The sequence below is a fragment of the Mytilus trossulus genome, chromosome 8 (assembly GCF_036588685.1).
Source record: "Mytilus trossulus isolate FHL-02 chromosome 8, PNRI_Mtr1.1.1.hap1, whole genome shotgun sequence".
Taxonomy (NCBI): domain Eukaryota; kingdom Metazoa; phylum Mollusca; class Bivalvia; order Mytilida; family Mytilidae; genus Mytilus; species Mytilus trossulus.
Genome location: NC_086380.1, coordinates 55,479,392 through 55,503,673, shown reverse-complemented (window position 1 = coordinate 55,503,673; position 24,282 = coordinate 55,479,392). Strand labels below are relative to the sequence as shown.

Sequence of the window (24,282 nt, the reverse complement as noted above, 5' to 3'; positions counted from 1 at the left end):
ATATATAAATCAAGCAGCATAAAACCTCTTGCATGATTCCATAGATACAGTAAAGTCTTCCTTATAGTATGCAGGACATCAACATGATCCATACATTGACATTAAAGGTTGAGAACAAAACTTTCAACAAAAGAGATGATTGCAACTGTCATTATGTAATTACGTAATTATGTACTTATCGTTTCCAAGTAGTGACAGATCTCCAAGATGAAAATATATTCTAGAGCTTGCGCTTTTAATTATGACTTTCGCGTGTTCACCAATATTTCACAATTGGCTGAACATGGAACTAATATAGTGTGTCTTGTGGACACACATTTTTGACAACATTGTATTTGTTTATTTATCCGATGCATTAAAATTCAAATAACAGTAATAATTCAGCATGTTAAGTAAAAATAAAAATTTGCAACTACTTTGTTTTAGAAATCCGAGAAGATACAAGTCAATCTGAAAGAAGAAACCACGCAAAAACAAACACAACGTGATGTCAAAGGTAAAATTATTTCAGATCTGTGTTCATGCATAACTTGATATTTGATTTGCCGTGCTTTGTGCAAGTTATTCATTGTAACGGTAATTTGTTTCTTCAAAACTGGTGAACGAAGACAAACAAACATATGTGCTCAAAACCGTTTTTTATTGGTTGAATTCTGAGTCGGAAAGTGATAATCGTTAATAACCGCGAGTTTCGTCTACGAAATACTCATCAGTTGCCATTCAATCATAACAGTTGGAAGACAAAAACGGATTGAAAAGCGTTTAAACCCGACACTTACCAAAGGTGTGTCTACATTTTCTTAAGCAATTATTACTTGGCATAGAAAAATTGTTTTAGTGTTTTATTTCACTGTTTTGTAAACCGAACATTAAAAAAAGGTATAACTCAATTATGTTTCATGGCACCAAAAAATGCTGCTGACTACTGCTGACTACAATGTACAATGTACTACTGATAATTATGTTATACAAATCATATAGTTTTTTTTAACACAAATGCACCCAAAATGTATATAGATCTATATGATAAACGAAAAATATGTTAAATGAGGAGAACAGACAGTGATTAGAAGAACTAGTGAATTAACAAACTTGCAATTGTTTGTTTTTCTCTCCATTCTCATGTAAGTTTGAGAAGCAGTTAAAAGTCATTATATTATAGAAAAAGAGAAAACATTACATTTGTACATGTCAACTGTTATTTTCATACCTCTTGATATATTTTTTTTGGTTGTGAAATGGGGTATTGCAAATAACAGACAGACATATCATTTCAACTTATTTGCAGAGTATTCCGTGAATATCTGTCTGTGATAATTTAAAAACATCAGTTTATATGTATTTTAGATCAGGAACACCATGAACTTACCGGATACTATGATGAGTTATTAGATAACACAGTACTTGACAAGAAAGTTCTAGATAACCTCATTTCCAGGTGTATCATAATGATAGAGGACAGAGAAGAAATTATCAAACCAACCACACAACGTGAACGTAACAGGGTTCTACTGGACATCTTGACTGAACGACCATATCCTACCTTCCATTTGTTAAAGGATGTGTTACAGGAATCTGATCCACATAATAGTTGTATTCAAGAGCTTGTCAAGAAAATGATGAGTACTGAAAGTAGGGACGAACACATAAGTTTCCAAGAACATGATATTGGTAAGTAGTTTCAGCTAAAGATTTGTTAAAAAAAGGATGTAGAACGCCATCAACAATAGCTTGTACTATCTTGTATGTATTTGTGCAAGTTATGCAGAATAAATTTATCATAGATACCATTGGAATTTTTAATATCAGATGAGGAAATAACCGTGTTTTTTTATGAATTTGGTTTTAATAAAGACACATAAATTTGCCATATTTGTAACTGACAGAATCAAAAATGTCATTCATTAAAAATGATCCAACTATATTATACAGCTGCTATGTTAAATGTCCCTTTCTAATTAATACAATTATTCTGCCCAGCATAGGGTTATATGATTAACCTTATGAATTATCGTGTATCGACAAAAGTTTTAACACACGATGGTATTCTATAATGCTATGTCCATTCTTAATGAGTGGTGTGAAATAAACTGTGAAGCGTATTATGAAATTATTATTCCAAGCGATTGATAACCCTTTTTGAACGTTTATCACAGCGATGGTTTTTTTTAACGATTTTAACACTTATTTGATATGTATTGGACATGTGACATCACCACATCTAAATTACTGCACTGGTTTTGTTCTCTGGAAACCAAACGCAGCGTGTAGGAATTCATTACCCACACCTAAAACATTTTATTAAGAACAAAAATATTTTGGTGTAAAATATCGTCAGTAAGAACAAAAACTCCTATAAGGGTTCATGTAATAAATATCAAATTGTGTTTGTCCTGCAAGACTTTCTGCATCTTCTATGATTTTCAAAGGGATACTTGGGACCCGGGTTTTGTTTAACAGGGGTAAAAAGCCATAGAAAACGGTATATAAACATGACAAATGAACTAGATGAAAGAAGTTACCTGTTTTCACATGTGGAGCAGGATCTGTTTACCCTTCTGGAGCACCTGATATCGCCTTCGCTTTGTAGCGGGGTTTCTGTTGCTCAGTAGTTACTTTTCTTTTTGTGTTTTGTAGACTGATGATTTTGTTTTATCAAGTTTTTTTTTGCCATGACTTTGACTATACATTTTTTACCCTCCTAACTATAATTCAGTCCAGTTCAGTTTGAAGATCGTTTTGTTTAATCATATCAGTTGAGTTTGAAAATCGTTTTAGATTAAAAAGATTTATACACTTACAGTTTTATTCAGTTTGATATTAAGGTCATACGATACAGTTACATGGGAGGTAATGACAGTTTGATATTAAGGAAGTTCGCTACTCCTGTTTTTGATATAGTGTCAGATACTCGGAGCCCTCTAGTTTTACCCATGTAGTGCTGATAACTATTTTGTCCGGTAACCCCTTCTTTTCTTTTCATAATTTTATAACATATAGTTTAAAAAAGACATATTTGAAAATCTTATATAATCCATGTTTTTTCCAAAGTTTTTGAAAGAAAAAAAATGCAAATGTTAAAGGTATAAACAATCTAGAGAGAATCATTTCCCGGAAATTTTTCAATGGCTTATATCTCGAAATAGTTATCAAAGGTACCAGGATTATAATTTAATACGCCAGACGCGCGTTTCGTCTACATAAGACTTATCAGTGACGCTCAGATCAAAATAGTTATAAAGCCAAACAAGTACAAAGTTGAAGAGCATTGAGAACCCAAAATTCCAAAAAAAAATTGTGCCAAATACGGGTAAGGTAATCTATGCCTGGGATATGAAAATCCTTAGTTTTTCGAAAAAAAATCATAGTTTTGTAAGCAGGATATGTATAAAAATTACCATATAATTGATATTTATGTCAACACCGAAGTGCTGACTATTGGGCTGTTGATACCCTCGGGGACGAAACGTCCACCAGCAGTGGCATCGACCCAGTGTTGTAAATAGTTATCAAAGTTACCAGGAGTATAATTTAATACGCCAGACGCGCATTTCGTCTACATAAGACTCATTAGTGACGCTCATTGAAAACAAGGTAACGAACTCTTCATTTTTTCTGCTTCTTTAGTTCCGTTATTTGTATACTATTAATTTATATAAGTCTTTTAAATAGATTGTTTTTTTAAACAAAGTAGCAAACATGCATCCTCAAGGTAAACGTCTCATTAGCTATGTGCTTTGTTTATAGTATGTTTACATGCCATTTTTTTTAGTTAACATAGTTGTTTGTTTTAATAGCAATTAAGATTATAACACAATATTGACTGCTATACATGTATATTTAATTTTGGACATTTTTACCTATTATTGTCTGTGCTTTGGTCACACATTATTGTCAATACAAGGAATTGTAGGCGACTGTCATATAAGCGAGAGGTTTAGTTAGCTGTAATATCAGGTTCAATCCACCAGTTTCTGACTAGGAAAATGTATGTACCAATTCAGGAATATATATCAGTTGTTTTCCATTCGTTTGATTTTGATTTTGCCAATTGTTAAGGGACTTTCCGTTTTGAATTTTCCTTGGAGTTCGGTATTTTGTTATTCTACTTTTTGCATACCTTTTATCTTTTCTTTTCTATGTGCAAGTTTAAAATGTCAAGATGTGCTTATGTATCATGGGAATACCACAGACTTAAACATAGTATTTCATATGGTCTTGGTTACTTTCCACTCTCAAAGGATTAATATTTTTGTTTAAAATGTTGAATATCATCCAACGTAGAAAATAAATTGAGAAGAGTGTTGACAATTTATAGTTGCTCTTTCATCCTATGGTAAACAATGTGTAAATGGGAGAAATCTGACAAAAAGTCACTTAATTCATATTTGAATAAAAGAGGGACGAAAGATACCAAAGGGACAGTCAAACTCATAAATCTAAAACAAACTGACAACGCCATGGCTAAAAATGAAAAAGACCAACAGAAAAACAATAGTACACATGACACAACATAGAAAACTTAAGAATAAACAACACGAACCCCACCAAAAACTACGGGTGATCTCAGGTGCTCTGGAAGGGTACTGAATAAATGTCTCAATATTGTTGGTATTCGCATATATCACATTTCAAAAAATAATTTAGAAACACATAAAAGAATCAGTAATACGTCCATCTCTAGGATTGAAAACAAAATGCAAGTAATCAGGAGCGTTTTGTGTTCGTACCGGCCGACAAAGCAGCCACCAATGTGGTGATACAATGCATGACGTAAATGCCACACGGAAATTAAGAATTAAATTATACAGTCAACTACATTCTAGGCCGTACGCTCCACAAAGAGTCATATAGTAAATATTCATGTCACAACCACAGATCAGCTTAGGCCTCTTCTGAACATTTGAAGGTCCCCACTATATATTGGCTACCTAAACTACACAACAACAAAAAGCTCGTATAATATCGTTTCATCTTGGCCTCTAGTTAGTGTTCTACTACTAGAATTTTAGTGCCGTTAACATTTAACAGTTCTTCAAAAACTACTATCAAAGAACTGATAATTATTTTTGTAATAAATCATATGAAAATAGTGAAATTAACCATTTTGGAGTGTAAACAAATATTTAGATGGTTTAGGTAAATTGTGTGCTTTTGATAGTCCTTTTGATTCGGTTGACAGTTTTGACTTTTCCACTCTTTACATTTCACTTCGACATTTTTGGTCTGGTAATCAAATAATCATTATTAAAACGCTCAAGTAATCAAAAAATAAAAAAAAAAACATGAGAAGGCTCGGCTTTCTGAAGGCTCTTGTCAGCTTACCATAGTTGACCACAGTTGCCTTATGAATTTTCACGTTTCAAATCCTGCCCAACGTATCGATCATGCAAAATCAATATTCATATTGATATCAAATTAACTCACCTTCTCGTCCTAATACATGAAATATTTGTCACTTGACATAAAAAAAACTTATACACCCATCCATGTTATTTTCACGTTTAAATACTGATATTCTTATATTAACTGTTATTCGTTTTCAAATTGATAATTTTCATATAATTCAACTGAATAATTTTGGCACTCTGGTACTTTGAATCGAGTTACATAAGAATATGAAATCAAAAATGCGGGTCACCATTTTTGTTTTTTTGTAATTTTTACAAGAAAATGTCAATTTTGGCGACAAATTTATATAGATATATAGGGAAAATGCATTTTTTTTTTTAACTTAGTTGTTTTCAGATTTTCCAATGGATCGCTTTGTGCTTATATACGAAGAGAGACTAAAAACTAACATGATATCCAGGATTGTATACTGAATCCATGAATGTGTAGAAACACATCAGATTGTCACCATCATTGTGTTTAGATACATTGCTTCAAAGTTGACCGATACGCTTAGAATTTGACAAAACACGTGTGGCGTTACTGAATACAGAATAACGATATTTTTATTCAGAGGTATTGAACAAAAAAATGTAACGGGATCGGAACGGTGTTTGGTATTTTATTTTCATTCTCCCTGTCGTAAATTTCCTAATAATTCAATATAACATTCGACCGAGTTAACTTTATTTCGTCCTAACTAGGTGCACTTTAAGCTTTTCAAAATTGAATCTTCAACTTTTCCCTACTAAACTACACAATGGTGATGTCACCGATGTATCCATGCATGAATAAAAAAGGTGCTCCACAAATTATATTTTGAAAAGAGTGATGTTGAAATAAAATTTGAATTGATTGATTGACGGTTGATTAACGTCCAGTGGCAAATATTTCAGGACGATGCAATACAATTTGAAATAGTTGTGTCTACATTGTAAAAGACACATTTGATGCAGATATCATCTGAAGAGATGCTCATCTTTAATATTATTAGTTACATAGTGTGCTAAAGACCAAATACGGTATATATGGGGTCAGTAAATTCCGTATTGGATGAGAGCGAAGCTCGAATCCTCATATGGAATTTACTGACCCCGTTTATACCGTATTACGTCACTTAACACTACACGAATTTATATTACCGACTATCGTAAATAACATGTTAAATTGAGACTAGTGACCTATCAAAATGAGCAAATCTTTAATACTGTTTGAATTATTAAGAAATTACTTACATTGATCCTACTAAAACAGATACCAACATTAACAACTTGTTAGGTTGAAATGTGTTTTATTAATTTATTTCAATTTTAATCATAAATATCTTCATCTATTGAAACCTTTACGATATTTTCTCAGTACCGTTTTGTTTCTGTAAAATGGCGTAACACAATTACTAACCGAGTATGAAATAAGCACCGCCTCTCTACTACCTAATAAGGAATATAAAGGGACGTCACTCCACTACTAACCGTGTATGAATTAAGCCACGCCTCCTTACTTACCGAATATGAATTATACACGGTCTCCACAAGGACGCCTTTAGCCAATCATATTCCTAGAAATGTAGAGGAGGTAAGATAAATGTATATACTTACTTATTTATTTCCCACCAAATTTTCAATGGCTTAAACAATTTAAATATGTCGAGAACAAGCATACCCAACTATACCAGTCCTATTCAGGACCTATAACTCTGTCGATAGATATTATCGGGTATACAATATTGTTTTAAAAAACCAGATCAATCGTATTATACGTCTCTGTTGGAATGTATACAATAACTCGATTTTTACACAAGTTAAACTTTATATCGATTATCGCCCCTGATACCAAGGTCTCTCGTGGTGAGAACTCTCATATAAATATTGATTTTTTATGCTAAAAAAAACAACAAAATGTCTAAAGACTGGGAAAATGAATGGGAAAGTGACATAGGCAGCAGACAATCAATGCAAATCAACCCATATTACGATGATAAACACTTAAAACCGAGTCGAAATGTATCTGACTCGACAGAAAACGTAAACAATATGGCGCCAACATATGCAAAAGTAACTGCTGGTAACCTTACAATCAATACAGATACAAACGGAACAAAAACAAATGATACAAACGGTGTCAAACCTATATTTATCAAAGAAACAGACGTTTTTGGAGCCTCAAACCCACCCAAAGAACTTTGGCTCACCCACTTAGAAATATTCAGAGGAATGTCAATGTCAATAAAAAGAGAACATATAAAAGGAATTCAGAGAATAGGAAGAATGTGGAGGTTATATTTAGACGCAGAAGAAGACAGGCTTAAACTCCTAAGTGAAGGAGTAGTCCTCAGAGGAAAGACCATCCCCCTCCTTCCACATAACCCAAACAACCCCAACTATAAAAGCAATTTAAAAAAAGTTAGAGTAAAGAATGTGCCATTATCTGCAGATGATGGACAGATACAAAGAGAATTAGAGAAGAGAAATATCAAAGTTATATCCATAAACAGAGACAGATTAAGAGTAGATAATCAAATGACAGATTGTGAAACAGGAGACAGAGTGGTTTTCTGTGAGAAATTTGAGGAACAACTGCCAAAAACTATGCAATTTGGAAAATATCTTGCTAGAGTCTCACACTTTGGTCAAATAGACATAAACACTCATTTCATCTGCAGTAAATGCCTCCAACATGGCCACTTTACAAGTGACTGTCCCAATGAATGGATGTGTAGAGGCTGCAACAAGTCAGGTCACAAATTAATAAACTGTCCAACATTTTTTGAAAATATGAGACAAAAAGAAACAAAAGACCAACAAGAGAAGGACAATCAAATAACAGAACCTGACAACATAATGCAAGAAACAACACAAAAAGAACACATAGAAGATATCACACATCAACACAATCAAGAAGTGGACAAAACAGATGGATGTACAGATCTTTCAATTCAATTAAGTGCTATTTTGGACCAGAACATAACAGTTGCCACAGATGACAAACAAAATCCTACCCCAGAGAAGAAAAAAGAAAGAAAAAAGAAAAACATACCAGAAAAAAATGAAAGCCTTTCGCATAGTGCAGTCTCAAAAACCAACAATTCAGGTAAACAAACAAGTCAGAAACAATTGGACATAAACAGATTTACCACTCCAAATAGAAGACAAGAAAATCTAAAAGGAAGAACACCACCAACTCTACCAAGCCAAGACAAGGAAAACAGGCTGCAAAGACTTAATCGAAAACTTTAATTATATCTTTTATCTTAATACAAAAAAAATTAAAAAAAATGATGTCATTGTATATAATGTATATAATCTTTTCCATACTTAGTTTTCCTTTATTACAAAAGAGTGATAACACAAATGAAATCTATATGTCATACATTCAGTATCAACATAAAATCAAATGCTATCTGAAGTATTCAACAGTGATGATGATACTAGTACATTTGTATTTTATCAACAAACTTACTTGTAAGAAATGTATAAAATCAAATACATTTTCAAAAATGGACTTTCCCATTTCTATTTTTAGTAACAATTCAAACTTTATTAACAACAGATATAATGCAACCAGATCGCATCAAAAAATATTAAAAGAAAAGATAACAACAGTAATACTTACATTATCTGTTCTGACAAGTACCGACTGTCAAATCTTATCTAATAAACCTAAAAATAAATCAATAAAATTAAATAAAGTAATACATATTTACATAAATAAAATTTCATATTATTCGTACATGATGATACTGTTTGTAAATAGATGTTTTCAGATACACAAACACAAGTTACGTAATACAGCAAGGAAATCATGTAGTAAACGAATGACTTTGTGTTATAGAACTTGTTATATTACAATAACGCAATGTAAAGACTCACAGCTATATATACATTGGTTAATATGTAATTTGTTGTATACTATTTGTTACGAGAACACAACAGAGATACCAAAAGACTGTCTAACAACGTATAGGTATTCTCTGTTTTTATCATACATGTGTTACAGTTTGTATGTTACCATCATTGTACGCACATGGTTTGCATGCTTGCGCTACTGTCATGTACTCGTATTTCTTTATTGTATACATTGTATAATATGTAAACACCTTATAACATGCATAAGATCAGAAAACATCTTAAAGCTTATATTTAAAGTTAGAACAAACATGCCAAACGATCACATACGGCTAGCGGAAACTTTAACTAAACTAGGCACTTTTGGGAAAAAAGCTAATATAATAAAAAATAAAAAATTGAAAGTCCCAGAAAAATATATTTATATAAACAACAACTGTTTAGGTGTGGAGACAAAACAATGCCTATTTTTATCTTCACTTTTTGAAATTAAAAGTGCACTCAAAAAAGAAAGAATGCACAAACCACCTATGATTAGAATCAAAATAATAAACAACTTTGAAATTTTAATGAATGGTACTAAAAGTAACCCAACAGTTTTAAACAACTTTACCACCAGGCTGTCACGTGTTACACCTTTAGAAATTATCAACAAAGAAAGTAGTTACGAGTCAATCAAGCGTACTTTGAATAAAATAAATAACAAATTTAAAATCAATCAATATGATAAAAGACATCCATATATGTACGCTAAATGTTAAAGGACTCAGAGATAAAGAGAAAAGGACAAGATTTTATCAATGGATAAACAATCAAAAAAGTCTTATAACTTTTATACAAGAGAGTCACTTTGATGAAAATCTTGAAAAAAAATTATATACTGAAACTAGCAACGTTATCTATTTTAGTCATGGTACAACCCAAAGTAGAGGGGTAGCCATTATAATTGATAATAAGTTAGAATGTAAAGTAATTAATGAAAACAAAGACAAAGACGGTAGAATACTAATGTTAAATATAGAAATAGAAAACATAATTTATTCGCTCATTAACATATATGCACCAAACATAGAAACGGAAAGAAACAAGTTCTTTAAAAATCTGTCTGATTTCATAAGTAATTATGCAATTGGAACAGTAATACTAGGCGGCGACATGAACGATGCATTGTCAAACTTAGATAGAAAACTTACTAATGGAAAACGAAAAAATATAAAACCAGTAAACAGTTTAAAATCTTTAATTAAAACACACAATCTAATCGATATATGGAGATATTTAAATCCGAAAAAAGTACAGTTTACCTGGAAAAGACAAAACTTCAGTCAAGCAAGTCGAATTGATTACTTTTTAATTAATAAAGATTTTGTGCTCAATACAAAATCAAGCGATATAAGACCCGCATTAATAAAAAGCACAGACCACCAAGGCGTATCTCTTAAATTACAAAGCGTAACGGCCGAAAGTAAAGGTCCAAAATAATTCTATTTTAGAAGAAAATGAATATTGTAAAGAAATAGAAACAATAATTGCAAAATATAAAACTATCATGCAAGACACAACTACGGATGTGCATCTTCTTTGGGACGCGATTAAACTTGATATTAAATTATTTACAATAAATTATTGCAAAAGTAGAGCTTACAATAAAAATAACGAAATAAAGCAAATGGAAAAAAAATTAACACTCTTAACTGAAAAATACCAAAAAAATGAAAATAATGATATTTTGCAAAAAATAAATCAAATTGAAAATCAGCTAGAAACACATTATAAATATAAAGCTAAGGGCGCCCAATTAAGGTCTAAACAAGATTGGGTAGAAAAAGGCGAAAAAAATACAGCTTACTTTTTAGGCCTAGAAAAAAATAAACAAATAAAAAAAACAATAATAAAACTAAAAGACGACCAAGGAAATATTGTTACAGATCAAAGTGAAATACTTCAAATTGAAAAGAAATTTTACGAAAAACTATATTCAAAAGAAAACGAAAACATAGCCCAATCATGGGAATATATTAACAGTACTGAAGTAAAAAATAAATTATCAAAAAATGAAAGTCAGAAGTGCGATGGATATGTTACAATAGATGAACTAACACTAGCAGTAAACAATTTAAAACCCAATAAAAGCCCAGGTAAAGATGGTATCTCAACAAATTTCTATAAAAAGTTTTGGCAATCATTAGGTCCAATCCTTGTTAACATCTTTAATACAAGTTACGACAGGCAAAAGCTACCATTTTCTCAAAGACAAAGTATTCTTAATCTTATATACAAAAAGAATGATCCACTAGATCTTTCAAATTATAGGCCAATCTCCTTATTAAACTCGGACTATAAAATACTATCTTACACATTAGCTCAAAGAATAAAAAATGTACTAAATTTGATAATAAATGCAGACCAAACAGGATATATAAAAAAACGATATATTGGCTTCAATCTCAGACAAATACAAGACATCATAGATTACGCCGACAAATTTAATGTTGAAGGTGCAATTTTGTTTCTAGACTTTTCAAAAGCATTTGATACTTTAAAATGGACCTTTATGTACCAAACTCTCGAACATTTCGGCTTTAATAGTTCATTTATTAACTGGATCAAGACGTTATATTCTGATATAAATAGCTCAGTGTTCAATAATGGATGGATTTCTGCACCAATTAGTCTAAAAAGGGGGGTGCGTCAAGGATGCCCCTGCTCTTCCATGATCTTTGTGATCGCAGTTGAAATTATGGCATGTAAATTAAGGAATGATTATAACATTAAAGGTTTTGAAATCAAACTTGACCATTCAAAACATAATTTAAAAATTTCCCAGTTAGCAGATGATACCACTCTTTTTCTTAAATCAAAAAATGAAATTATAGCAGCATTAAACGTCATTGAAATATTTGGCACATTTTCTGGTCTTAAATTAAATAAAAACAAAACGGAAGGAATTTGGATAGGAAAACTAAAAAATTGTAAAGATAAGGTAGATAATATAAAATTCACAGATAAACCCGTTAAAGTGTTGGGGTTGTATTTCGGCACAAATAAAGCAGAATGCGCAAAACTAAATTGGGAAAATAAGTTTGAAAAAGCAAAAAAACTCATGAAATCTTGGGAAAAAAGACATCTTACGATCATCGGTAAAATTCTTATTATCAAATCACTTATCATCCCACAATTTACATACTTAGCAAGTATGACAGTCATAAATAAACTGTATAGCGACAATCTAGAAAAAGAAATTTTTAATTTCATCTGGAACGGCAAACAAGATAAATTAAAAAGGTCAACTCTCATAGCAGATTACAATACGGGAGGACTTAATATGATAGATATCGACAGCTACTTCAACACACTTAAAATTAAATGGGTATCAAGACTAATGGAGTCAAAACATGAAAATTGGTCAATTATTCCGAGATTCTTTTTTTATAAATACGGGAAAAACTTCCTTATCTTCAAAATGAATTTAGAACTTAAAAATTTAAAACTACTTAAAATAACAACTGAACTACCAGAATTTTATCTGGATATTGTAAAATGTTGGATACGGAAAGGTGGAGGTCAAACTAAATCACCCACTAACTTTAGAGAAATACGCAAAGAAATTATATGGGGTAATAAAAACATAAAAATAAAAAATAAATCATTATTGATGCTCAATTGGATCGGAAGCAATATAATCTATATAAATGAAATTATTGACGAAAACGGTCAAATCAACGAAAAGACAATACTGCGTAAGTTAGAAATAAAACACAACTGGATAGCCGAACTATCAATATTAAAAAAAGCTATTCCAAAATGTTGGATAGATATCCTGAAAACAAATAAATCTGTTAAAACCCGCGTTAATATCAACGAAAAAATAATCAGAATGAGTGAAACAGAAATAAATTTAGCAGATCTAGATAACAAAACCGTATATCAATATTTTTTAAAAAACAAAATAACTCCAAACATTGGATTAATAAAATGGCAAAAATTATTAGGCGTAAAACCATTACAAATTAAACACTCCTTATCATTTACAAACAAAGAAATATACACAAACAAACTTAAAGTATATAAATGGAAATTATTTAGCTATATATTGCCGAACACAGAAAATCTTTGTAAATGGAAAATATATAATACGTCAGAGTGTACTTTATGCAAATGCACAGACAATTATCAACATTTTTTTATCGACTGTAAATTTTTAAAAGATTTGTGGAATAAAATAACAGAAAAAATGAATATCATAAACTTCTGTAAGAAAATAAACTTAATAGATATAGTCTTTGGATATAAAATAGGAGACCGACATTATAATGACATAAATCTTATTATAACGTTGATAGGTTTCTCAATTTACAAATCATTTTACACGTCGGAGCAAAGAACAAAATCCGCCGACATATACAATATCTTTAAAAAAGAATTTGAATTATATTTTGAAGTTAACAGATGTGTAAAAAAAAGTAAAAGTAATTTAATTCGCAAGTTTCAAAAAATTCTTTAAACTGTTAGATTATAAAATATAAAAATCGACACATCAGCGGCCGTAAAGGAAAACCCTTAAATTACACCTATTCTAAAACTTAAATCAAAACACAATAAGGTACAGATTATGTACAAAGATAATAAATTCATATTTCTATAATAATAAATATAAAATATCTCACCTTTTGATAATAATCCAAAAGCGAAAAGATTAACACGTGAAGTATATTATCCCTCAATCACGTCAAGTTACGATTATCTGATCACATTAAGACATCTGCACGATTTTTCTAAACGAGCAATATGTGTCAGGTAGATTGTATTTAATAAGGATGTTAAAGTAAGGGTCAAATACGGTACAAAATTACGTAATTATAAATGTGAATGATTTGCAATTATATATGCTTATATTGTATTTTTTTTTCTATTTGTAATTGACTAACAATCAGTCAGATTATATTATTAATTAAAAAATGTATGTTTCAAACACAAATTAAACTAACAAATACTAACAAAATTTATTATATACTACTAACGGTTAACGAGGCCGGGATAAGGTACCGGTATTTGATGTATCAAATAACAAATGTGAAAAACTATCAATAAAACATGAAAACTTTAAAAAAAAAAAAACTTTATATCGATTTATTGCCTGGATTTAGCTTTAAATATTGAATTAAAAAATAAACAACAATAAAATCATATGCAATGAAATTCATTTAAATTAAAATTTGAATCAGAATATTTCTTTGAAATAATTATGGAAACATATAAGATTTGAATGTCTTTTAAGCAAAAAATATTTTTTTAAAGAAATTTTCATAATATTCATATTTTCCTAAAGTTTATTTTGAAACATACTTCTTCTGATTTGACACGGGAAAGAGAAGATATTTATTTGTACATTTATGAATACATTTGTATATCACAAAATTTAAACTCTGGTAATACATGTATACACAGTATGTTTAATGTCACCTGGTTGCTTTTGGTTTGCACGTCTACCTGACAATATATTATGATGTAAAATTATAACCCAAGTAAGTTTTCACCTGTTCGGTCAAGGAATGAATTTTTAAAGGTATAGAATATTTATCTATTATAATTGGGCATTGTTTTTTTTCCCTTAGGATGAAAACATTTTTTTTTGGCTCTAAAAGGAATGTATAAATATATTTCTGAAGATAAATAAAATATACAGAAAACAGGAAAAACACCTTTAAAAAAGAAGAGACATTTTTTTATTACTATTTTCTGGTAACAGTATCTGTCAAAATAAATGTTCCCGTGTCACACTTAAAAGAATTTTTTTGTATTAAGAAATTTTGAAATCAATGATATCGAGATATCCCTTAAGGAAAATAACAGAGAAATCAGAGATTCTTTATGAAAAATTAAATAAAATCTAGAAAAGTCTTACTATAGAAATCCTTGATTTGATGCAACATTTCCATATGATACATTAGACGCCATTTTGAAAAATACCGGTAAATTCCCTTTTTTAAATCGATGTTTGACCAAATTTGCCATGAAATTAAACTATTTAAGTAGTATTATTCGCCAGCTATATGTTTGAATACAATTAATCAATTTGCAAAGTTTGTTTTTTATTTACAAAATTTCTTTATTTGTTGTACAAGTAGACATGGGTATCGGTAATTTAGCATTGAGCCAACGGAGAAATGACGAGAAAAAGTGAATGTTTTACGATTCAGATTTGATCGAATTTAATCAAAAATTAAACTGTTAGGACCAACATTGTTTGATAGGAATATGTTTGAATATCAAGGATTAATTTGCAAAAGTAAGATAACGGATCAGGTTTATGAGAAAATTAAACTTTATTGAAGCATATATGCATTTTATGTGGGGAAATATAATACAAAATGGCGGCTATTATACGTCAAAAAAGTCACGTGATGTCTTACTTAGTTGGATATTATGCACACGGGGGCTTTCATTTTTTTCTGCGTTTTTAGTTCCTTTATCAATGTTTATTTATATACTATCAATTTATAACAGTCTCTGAAACAGAGTAGCGAACACACGGGGGGGGGGGGGGGGGGGGTCTCTTCCTATTTAAAGGTATATACATAAGTATGGCAAGCCAAAGTGGACAAAAAGAGCTATTTTCTAATATTAAAAAATCATTTTCTAATATTAAAAAATTTAAAAAATCATTTTCTAATATTAGAAAATCATTTTCTAATATCATTTTCTAATATTAAAAAATCATTTCTTAATATTAGAAAATCCTTTTTTAATATTAGAAAATCCTTTTTTAATATTAGAAAATCATTTTTTAATATTAGAAAACCATTTTTTGATATTAGAAAATGATTTTCTAATATTAAAAAGTACAAATGTACCTTATTTTTTAATATTAGAAAATGATTTTCTAATATTAGAAAATGATTTTCTAATATTAGAAAATGATTTTCTAATATTAAAAAATGATTTTCTAATATTAGAAAATGATTTATTAATATTAGAAAATGAATTTCTAATATAAGAAATTACTTTTGATTTTCTAATATTAGAAAATGAATTTCTAATATTAGAAAATGATTTTCTAATATTAGAAAATGATTTATTAATATTAGAAAATGAATTTCTAATATAAGAAATAACTTTTGATTTTCTAATATAAGAAATAACTTTTGATTTTCTAATATTAGAAAATGAATTTCTAATATTGAAAAATGATTTTCTTATATTAGAAAATGATTTTCTAATATTAAGAAATGATTTTTTAATATTAAAAAAGCATTTTCTTATATTAGAAAATGATTTTCTAATATTAAAAAATGATTTTCTAATATTAGAAAATGATTTTCTAATATTAAAAAATCATTTATTAATATAAGAAAATGAATTTCTAATATAAGAAATTACTTTTGATTTTCTAATATTAGAAAATGAATTTCTAATATTAAAAAATGATTTTCTAATATTAGAAAAGGTTTTTCTAATATTAAGAAATGATTTTTTAATATTAAAAAAGCATTTTCTAATATTAAGAAATCATTTTCTAATATTAATAAATAGATTTTTTCTTTTTTAATATTAGAAAATGATTTTTTAATATTAGAAAATGATTTTCTAATATTAGAAAATGATTTTCTTATATTAGAAAATGATTTTCTAATATTAGAAAATCCTTTTCTAATATTAGAAAATAGCTCTTTTTGTCCACTTTGGCTTGCCATATTGTTAGCATGTTAAGGAAAAGAAGCTCAAATTGAATAAAACTAAATAAGCTTTTTACCTTCTTGTTGTGGTTTAAAGTTTCTTTAAACAAGGTAGACGAGGCAGCACATATGTGCCGCTGGAATGGGTCCCTTTTTTGATCCGTCAAATATATCAATGGGTGCAATTTTACCGAGGAAATATCTCAATAGGTAGTAATTGACCGATTGTGATATATCAATGGGCCATGAATATATGAATGGGCTATGATTTCGCTGTGAAATATATGTATAGGTAGGGATTTCACAATTATTCAATATATGAATGGGGGGTGTTTTTAAATTCCCAGCTGCACACCTGTACCCAAAATCCCATGTTGAGACCCCCCGTGAGCGAACATCCTTATAAATAATGCTTTCTGCAAAATATTTTTACGGTTTTTACCTGCAGAAAAATTGATAAGCATAGGCTACGTTTCACTCCCCTGCGTCTATTGATCCCTTGGTAGAAAAGGCGGGATACATCAGACATAATTGAAGACATGGAGTGGAACGTCCTTTGTACCATGAGTTTATACACATAAAACATAATGCTAAAATGGTAAAATTTTCATTTCATAGTATGGGATGTATATTTGGTATGAATTATTTGATTACCAAGTAAATCAAAACATGCTCTGATGAGTTTATATTGGAACCTTGTACACCATGTACACCAGTACACAGGAAGTTGAATGGTTACTTAACACTACATGAGTTTATATGTTTTGAAAAAGATTAAATTCACAATGTGCAATAAAATATAAATAACTTTAAATTTGTATCTTATAAATGGTAAGGGTTTATTAAAAACATGAAAAAGGCGGGGGTGCTGTTTCGGATTGATGTGAGGCGATGAACACAAAAGCAGTTCTATTCTACATATTTAATTGGCCACATCATAACAAGAGCATGCCCATGCTACGTCAGCAATCTATTTTTAGTACATTTCGGTTGTGCAGGTCTATCTAAATTAATTCTGACTGAATTCTGATATGGACCTATTAATAGTATTGTTTCAGATGCTAGCTTATATTTGTCATACCTTGTTTCCTCAATGAACACAATTTTTACAGAAGAAAAGAATTCTTGCAACAGCCAAAAACTGCCAACATTTCAAAATGACCATGGGGGTTTTATGTGCAAGATGGCTCTCATAGTTCTACAAAACCTTTAAAGAGTCTTTCAAGGGCATTTTATAGCTGACTATGAGGCATGGGCTTTGCTCATTGTTGAAGGCCTTACGGTGACCTATAGTTGTTAATGTCTGTGTCATTTTGGTCTTTTGTGGATAGTTGTCTCATTGGCAATCATACCACATCTTCTTTTTTATATTTCAAATTCATTTTAATGTTGTTAATTTGCTTATTCTTACTTTAATAAACCTATACATTGCTATAGCCATTGTAAACTGATTGTTTTGTTTTAAATTGTGGACAAAATCATTTTTTTAAATTTCTCTTTCAAAATTTCTGTTGAGGAACTTTTATTTGGGGAATCCCCCGCAAATACTGACAGTTGGCAGGTATGCAAACTGTAGGACAGAAAGTCGCAGGACATAACTCCCCTTGCAGAAATAAATCCTGACATTTTTTTTAATCAGGATATCTCAAGATTATCCTGGGATATCCTGAAAATGTCCTGTAAAGCATTTAGCCCTTTTTCTAGGGAAAAAAATAATGGGAGAATTTCAGGAAATGTCAGGACTTTCAAATCAAGCAGCTTTAAACTAGGGGAATTCTCAGGATATCTCAAGACTTTAAAAAATAAATATAATATAGACCAGGATATGTCAGGACTTTTCCTTCAACATTCATCCAACTTTCAGATACTTTACAAATTCTTTCTGAATGCAAAAAAAAAAATAAAGTCCTGGATGATTCCTGGTATTGAGACTTAAGAAATAATATCTATATCACAAATTCAACTAAATAAGAAAGAAAATCTTTGGGATAAACATTATCTGTTGTTTGTTAAAAAAAGTAAATATATATATTCACATGAAAATAGTGTTTTAGCCAGGATTTGTGTAGGGTTAGAGAATAGTCATTAGTGGGAAGAAACTAAAACTATTTTGTCAAACATTTTTGAAATACACAAGTTATTAATGGCATAGTGCAAAGATTATTGGTGTTAATTAAAGATATTAAACATATTTTAACAGTTAACTTATTTACAGAGTTACTGCTTTTCTTCCTGTTCATGGAAGCAAAACGAGGACAGTTTTCCAAAATAGATTTTTGCAATAAAAACAGCAGGGTGTCCGAGAAACTCCAGAGCTTGTCTATCATAACAGCCAATTTACTTCAGAGTAATCATTGGTCTATTAGCCTAAGCAGGTTAAGATTATAATTTAAATGACACATCAATAATAAATCACATTCCGAACTATTTTGGAAGTGTTGAAAAACACATAATTTAGTCATTGCCGTATATATGCAAAGTGTTTGGTTTTATTTACAATACCGGTGGTACATTTTATTGTTTTAAAACTGGTAACACTGCGTGTGGGACTGTCACTGCCGTTACTGGTTTGCTGCAAGAAGTTTTTTTTACTCTTCCTTTCCCTAAAGATGTAAATTCTAATTTTCTCCAAGTTCACATATGTGCCTTTCTATTAATTGTCGTCCGGCATATAAATAACTTAGAAAAATATCAGATCAATGATAGATACGCCCAACGACAGACGTTTCTCAACGTATGTACAATGTAAACATACCTTGACCTCGTGGTTTTAATTGTAATGAACAGTTCGACCCTAAAAATACCTTCCAAGTGAGTCCACTTGTTTATTCACATGCACCATGTGCCGTTTAAACTAAAGATTATTTTTTTATTATACTTAATAAAACTGCATATTAATAAATATTTGTTTGCGACACCCTTGATTTATTTTCATACTTCCGTTACGACACAGATCAACTTCTGGTCGATATTATCTGGGGCGAGATTGTCACAGATTCAACGTCGGCGTAAACTTGTGCACTCTTGGGTAATACGTCACCAAAATGGAGATTACGCTGATGGAAACACGGAAAAGACATTTCCAGGCAGAAAGATTTCAGATAAGTGCATTACAAATTTAATTTAACATGACAGACATATGTATATTATTATAAAATATAATTTGTGAGGAACTATGATTTTTGTTATGGTTTCTTTGCAACAACAGAAAGTCTGAAAGCATATTTGAAAATTTATTTTTAATTATATAAACAAAATGAATAATTGTTTCCACATATGATTATTGGTAGTTACCTAAAATTTATAGTTTTTGAATTGTTTGAATTTAAGTAGCCAGTTTTTTTAATCTTCAGGGAATAAAAAGGGGGATGGTTTTGAAATGAATTTGCTTCCAATGTAGTGTATAAACAGGCAACAACAATTCAATTGAATTTAATTGCTTTAAAACATCTAGAACAATTGATTCTTTGTTGATTTTTTTTTATACTTTTAGGGGATTGAAAGATTAAATATCAAAATGGAGCTCAGCTGCCAGTTTTGATAGTAAAACAGATTCCGTGGAGATTTCAGTTACATTTATTCAGCGATTCTACTTGGAAGAACAGAGACAACAAAATATTACAGAAAGAAGCAGAAACTTTACATGTTTCCTTTTATATTATTATATCTGACGCATAGTTACTTTAGTTTTAATATTGGGTGGGTACTGCGGCAGATCCAGCCATTTTAAAAAAGGGGTGGGGTTCAAACTATGTACTATAAACCCTTTCAAATGCATTGATCTTGCTAAAAAAGGGTGAGTTCCAACCCCCCAACCCCCAGAATCCTCTCCTTGATCCTCCACTGGCATACCATTTTTATGCCCCACCTACAATAGTAGAGGGGCATTATGTTTTCTGGTCTGTGGCTCCGTTCGTTCGTCCGTCTGTGCGTCCGTTCGTTCAGGTTAAAGTTTTTGATCAAGGTAGTTTTTGATGAAGCTGAAGTCTAATCAACTTGAAACTTAGTACACATGTTACTTTTTATATGATCTTTCTAAGACTTTTGACTTCAATTTCACGGTCCACTGAACATAGAAAATGAAAGTGGAAGTTTCAGGTTAAAGTTTTGGGTCAAGGTAGTTTTTGATGAAATTGAATTCCAATCAACTTGAAACTTAGTACATATGTTCCCTATAGTATAATCTTTCTAATTTTAATGCCAAATTAGATTATTACCCAATTTCACGGTCCATGGAACATGCAAAAGGATAGTGCGAGTGGGGCATCCGTGTACTTTGGACACATTCTTGTTATTGGTAATTTAAGATAACATAAGATAACAATATGGGCATTAAGCAATTCAATATGACCAACAAGTTTGCTTATTAGTACTAGAATCTAATTTGATAGTTAAATAATCATTAAATACAAGGCATTTTTTTTAATCTGAACTTCAACAGCCTTTGAGATAAGCTATTTAACATGGCCAATACAAATACTCATTTGTACTTATTGTTCATACAACTACAATTCTTGCTTTAAATAAATAAATTGATATTTACTACATGTAACGTAATTCAAACAGTTAATTGGGGTTGATATCTTGCATTAAATAGGATAGTGACCGCCATTGACAGTAAAACCTCGTTCGACTCACTAAACAAACCCCTGTGTACCAAGGCAAACATCTATCTTATCAGTGGCATAATCAGGGGAGGGTTCTAATTTTTTTTTGATAATCAATGCATTTGGATAGGGACATATAGCTGGATTCCCCTTTATCATGGGTTTTGAACCCCCCTTTTTTGAAATGGCTGGATCTGTCCTTGATTAGAATAAGTAAATATGGATTTAAAATAATTTAAGAAAATATTTGCAATAGAAAAAAATGTGCATTTAAAAATGATACCAGGGCAAACACCTACCTTATCAGTTGTGTATTCAGGGGAGGGTTCTGGTTTTTTTTTGTGGACAATCTATACATTTGAATAGGGACATATAGTTGAACCCCCTTTTATTATCCAGGGTTGGGAACACCCCTTTTTGAAATGGCTGGATCTGCCCTTGTTTAAAATAAGGAATATGGATTCAAACTAATTTAAGAAAATATTTGCAATAGAAGAAAAATGTGCATTAAAAAAGGATTTTACTCATATTTTGTAATTTCTTATAAATAGAATTCATGCAAGACATTTATTGGTCCTGAAGTAAGGACATTCTAAGGATATTCACAGGATATTCTCAGGATATAACAGGACCAACTAAATGCAAGCAAATATAATCCTGACAAACTGAGGACATTGTCAGGATATTCACAGGATATACCAGGATTATCCCAGGGCTTACTCAATGCAAGAAAATCTGTAATAAGGATAATTTCCTGAGACCAGGACCTGAGGAATCCTGAGCACAGGATTATCACAGGATTTTCTAATCCTGGTACCTTTGATAACTAATTCTACTAGGATATTTATGGTCTGGACTGTCTCTGGATATCCCTGGAATATCCTTGTTCCAATACCGTCCCATGTTTAACCCTATCTCAGGATCAGGATATCTCAAGATTGCCCTGTGATTTTTCTTAAGATTATCCTGAGATATCCTGGGGATATCTTGTGATATCCTGCACTATTTTCGCAAGGGTCATGTTATACGTGTCATTGTATATTTTTTATATAAAAATAAGGAGATGTGGTATGTCTCAGTTGATAACTTGATAATATCATGCATATGAAAATAGATATAAACAAAAAAGGAAAAAATTATAATCACAATTATCGTTTTCTCTAATAAAAAAAATTTAGAGTCAGTCTTATTTTGGAATCAATTAGATATACATTTTACAAATTTGATTTTAACAGTTATGGGCTTATGTATTTTTAGTTGAGAAACTTAACGAAACATGAACAAAGCCTTTTTTATCATGTTTATAGTTGGTTTGGAATACATCTTCAAGTTGGTATGCAGAATTGAAAATTGGATAATTATTTCTTTGATTACCTTTATTAAAATCCTTTGATTGGTAATCAAAAGCATATAATAATGAACATGATGAATGTCGACTAAGAAAATAATTTGTGATAAAAACTGTTTATAATAATAATTTTCAACTAAGAAGTTTCATTACTATCAGTACATATCAGTTTGACGACTATTTTAAGGCTCTGCCCCCTAAGTCATGGTGCAGTGACTTTGAATTAATTAGGAATTTTCAATGTTAAGTTTTCTGCTTATTAAGTTAGTTTTGATAGCATCTTCTTGTGATATATAGATCAGTGATATTTTAAATGAAGTGGCATTACTATCAGTGCATATCAGTTTGACGACTTTTTCGGGGGCCCCCTTTTTCGAGGACCTGCCCCAGGTCAGTTCCACCAACTTTGAATTAACTAGCAATTTTCAATGTTAAGTTTTCTGCTTAACATGCTTAAGGTAGCACAATACAAAGATTTTTTTACTTCCAATCACTAACCTTTGAAAAGCTGAAACTTTCTTATAAATGCATAGAAAATAATAAAAGAGGTACATGTATATAAAGATAGATATAGATATAGAATAATCTTTTAAATGAATGCAATATTTTTATTATGCAATAATTATGTAATCAATTATTATGTAATTAGTGGCAAAACCTGGGTAAGTTCACTTGAATGAATTTAGCTCTCTCATCTCTTTAACTATACAGAAGATTTTAACGAAATCAAAATCTACACATCATGGGCTTCAAAAGGGTGTCTCAGATTATCTGCATGGTATTTCATTCTCTCATAAATCTCTAATTAGTGTAAACATCCTAACCACATAAAAGAAGATAATGTTTAATTAGGTGTAAAATTTGTTCTCTAAAATTGAGAATGGAAATGGGGAATGTGTTAAAGAGACAACAACCCGACCAAATAAAAAAACAACAGCAGAAGGTCACCAACAGGTCTTCAATGTAGCGAGAAATTCCCGCACCCGGAGGCGTCCTTCAGCTGGTCCATAAACAAATATATACTAGTTCAGTGATAATGATCGCCATACTAATTTCCAAATTGTACACAAGAAACTAAAATTAAAAAAATACAAGACTAACAAAGGCCAGAGGCTCCTGACTTGGGACAGGCGCAAAAATGCGGCGGGGTTAAACATGTTTGTGAGATCTCAACCCTCCCCCTATACCTCTAACAAATGTAGAAAAGTAAATGCATAACAATACGCACATTAAAATTCAGTTCAAGAGAAGTCCGGGTCTGATGTCATATATGTCTATACATTCTATCTGAAATCTGAGACACCCTTTTGTAGATAATGGCCATAGGAACAACATATAATAAAATCAACCCTCTAGGGATACCTATGCAGAAGCTAATTTCATTTGAATGTGGAAATTTGGTGAATAATATTTTA

The 24,282-nt window shown here is 30.5% G+C and overlaps 2 protein-coding genes across 2 annotated transcripts in view; both read left to right on the top strand.

Moving 5' to 3' along the window:
• LOC134727779 (uncharacterized) overlaps window positions 1-24,282 on the top strand; it is a 437,528-nt gene that overhangs the window by 391,249 nt on the left and 21,997 nt on the right. The window lies entirely within an intron of this gene.
• Window positions 7,290-24,282, top strand: part of LOC134727777 (uncharacterized) — a 281,854-nt gene continuing 264,861 nt past the window's right edge. Inside the window, exon 1 of the mRNA XM_063592165.1 lies at window positions 7,290-8,310. Coding sequence (XP_063448235.1) covers window positions 7,290-8,310 — 1,021 coding nt within the window. The remainder of the gene's footprint in view (window positions 8,311-24,282) is intronic.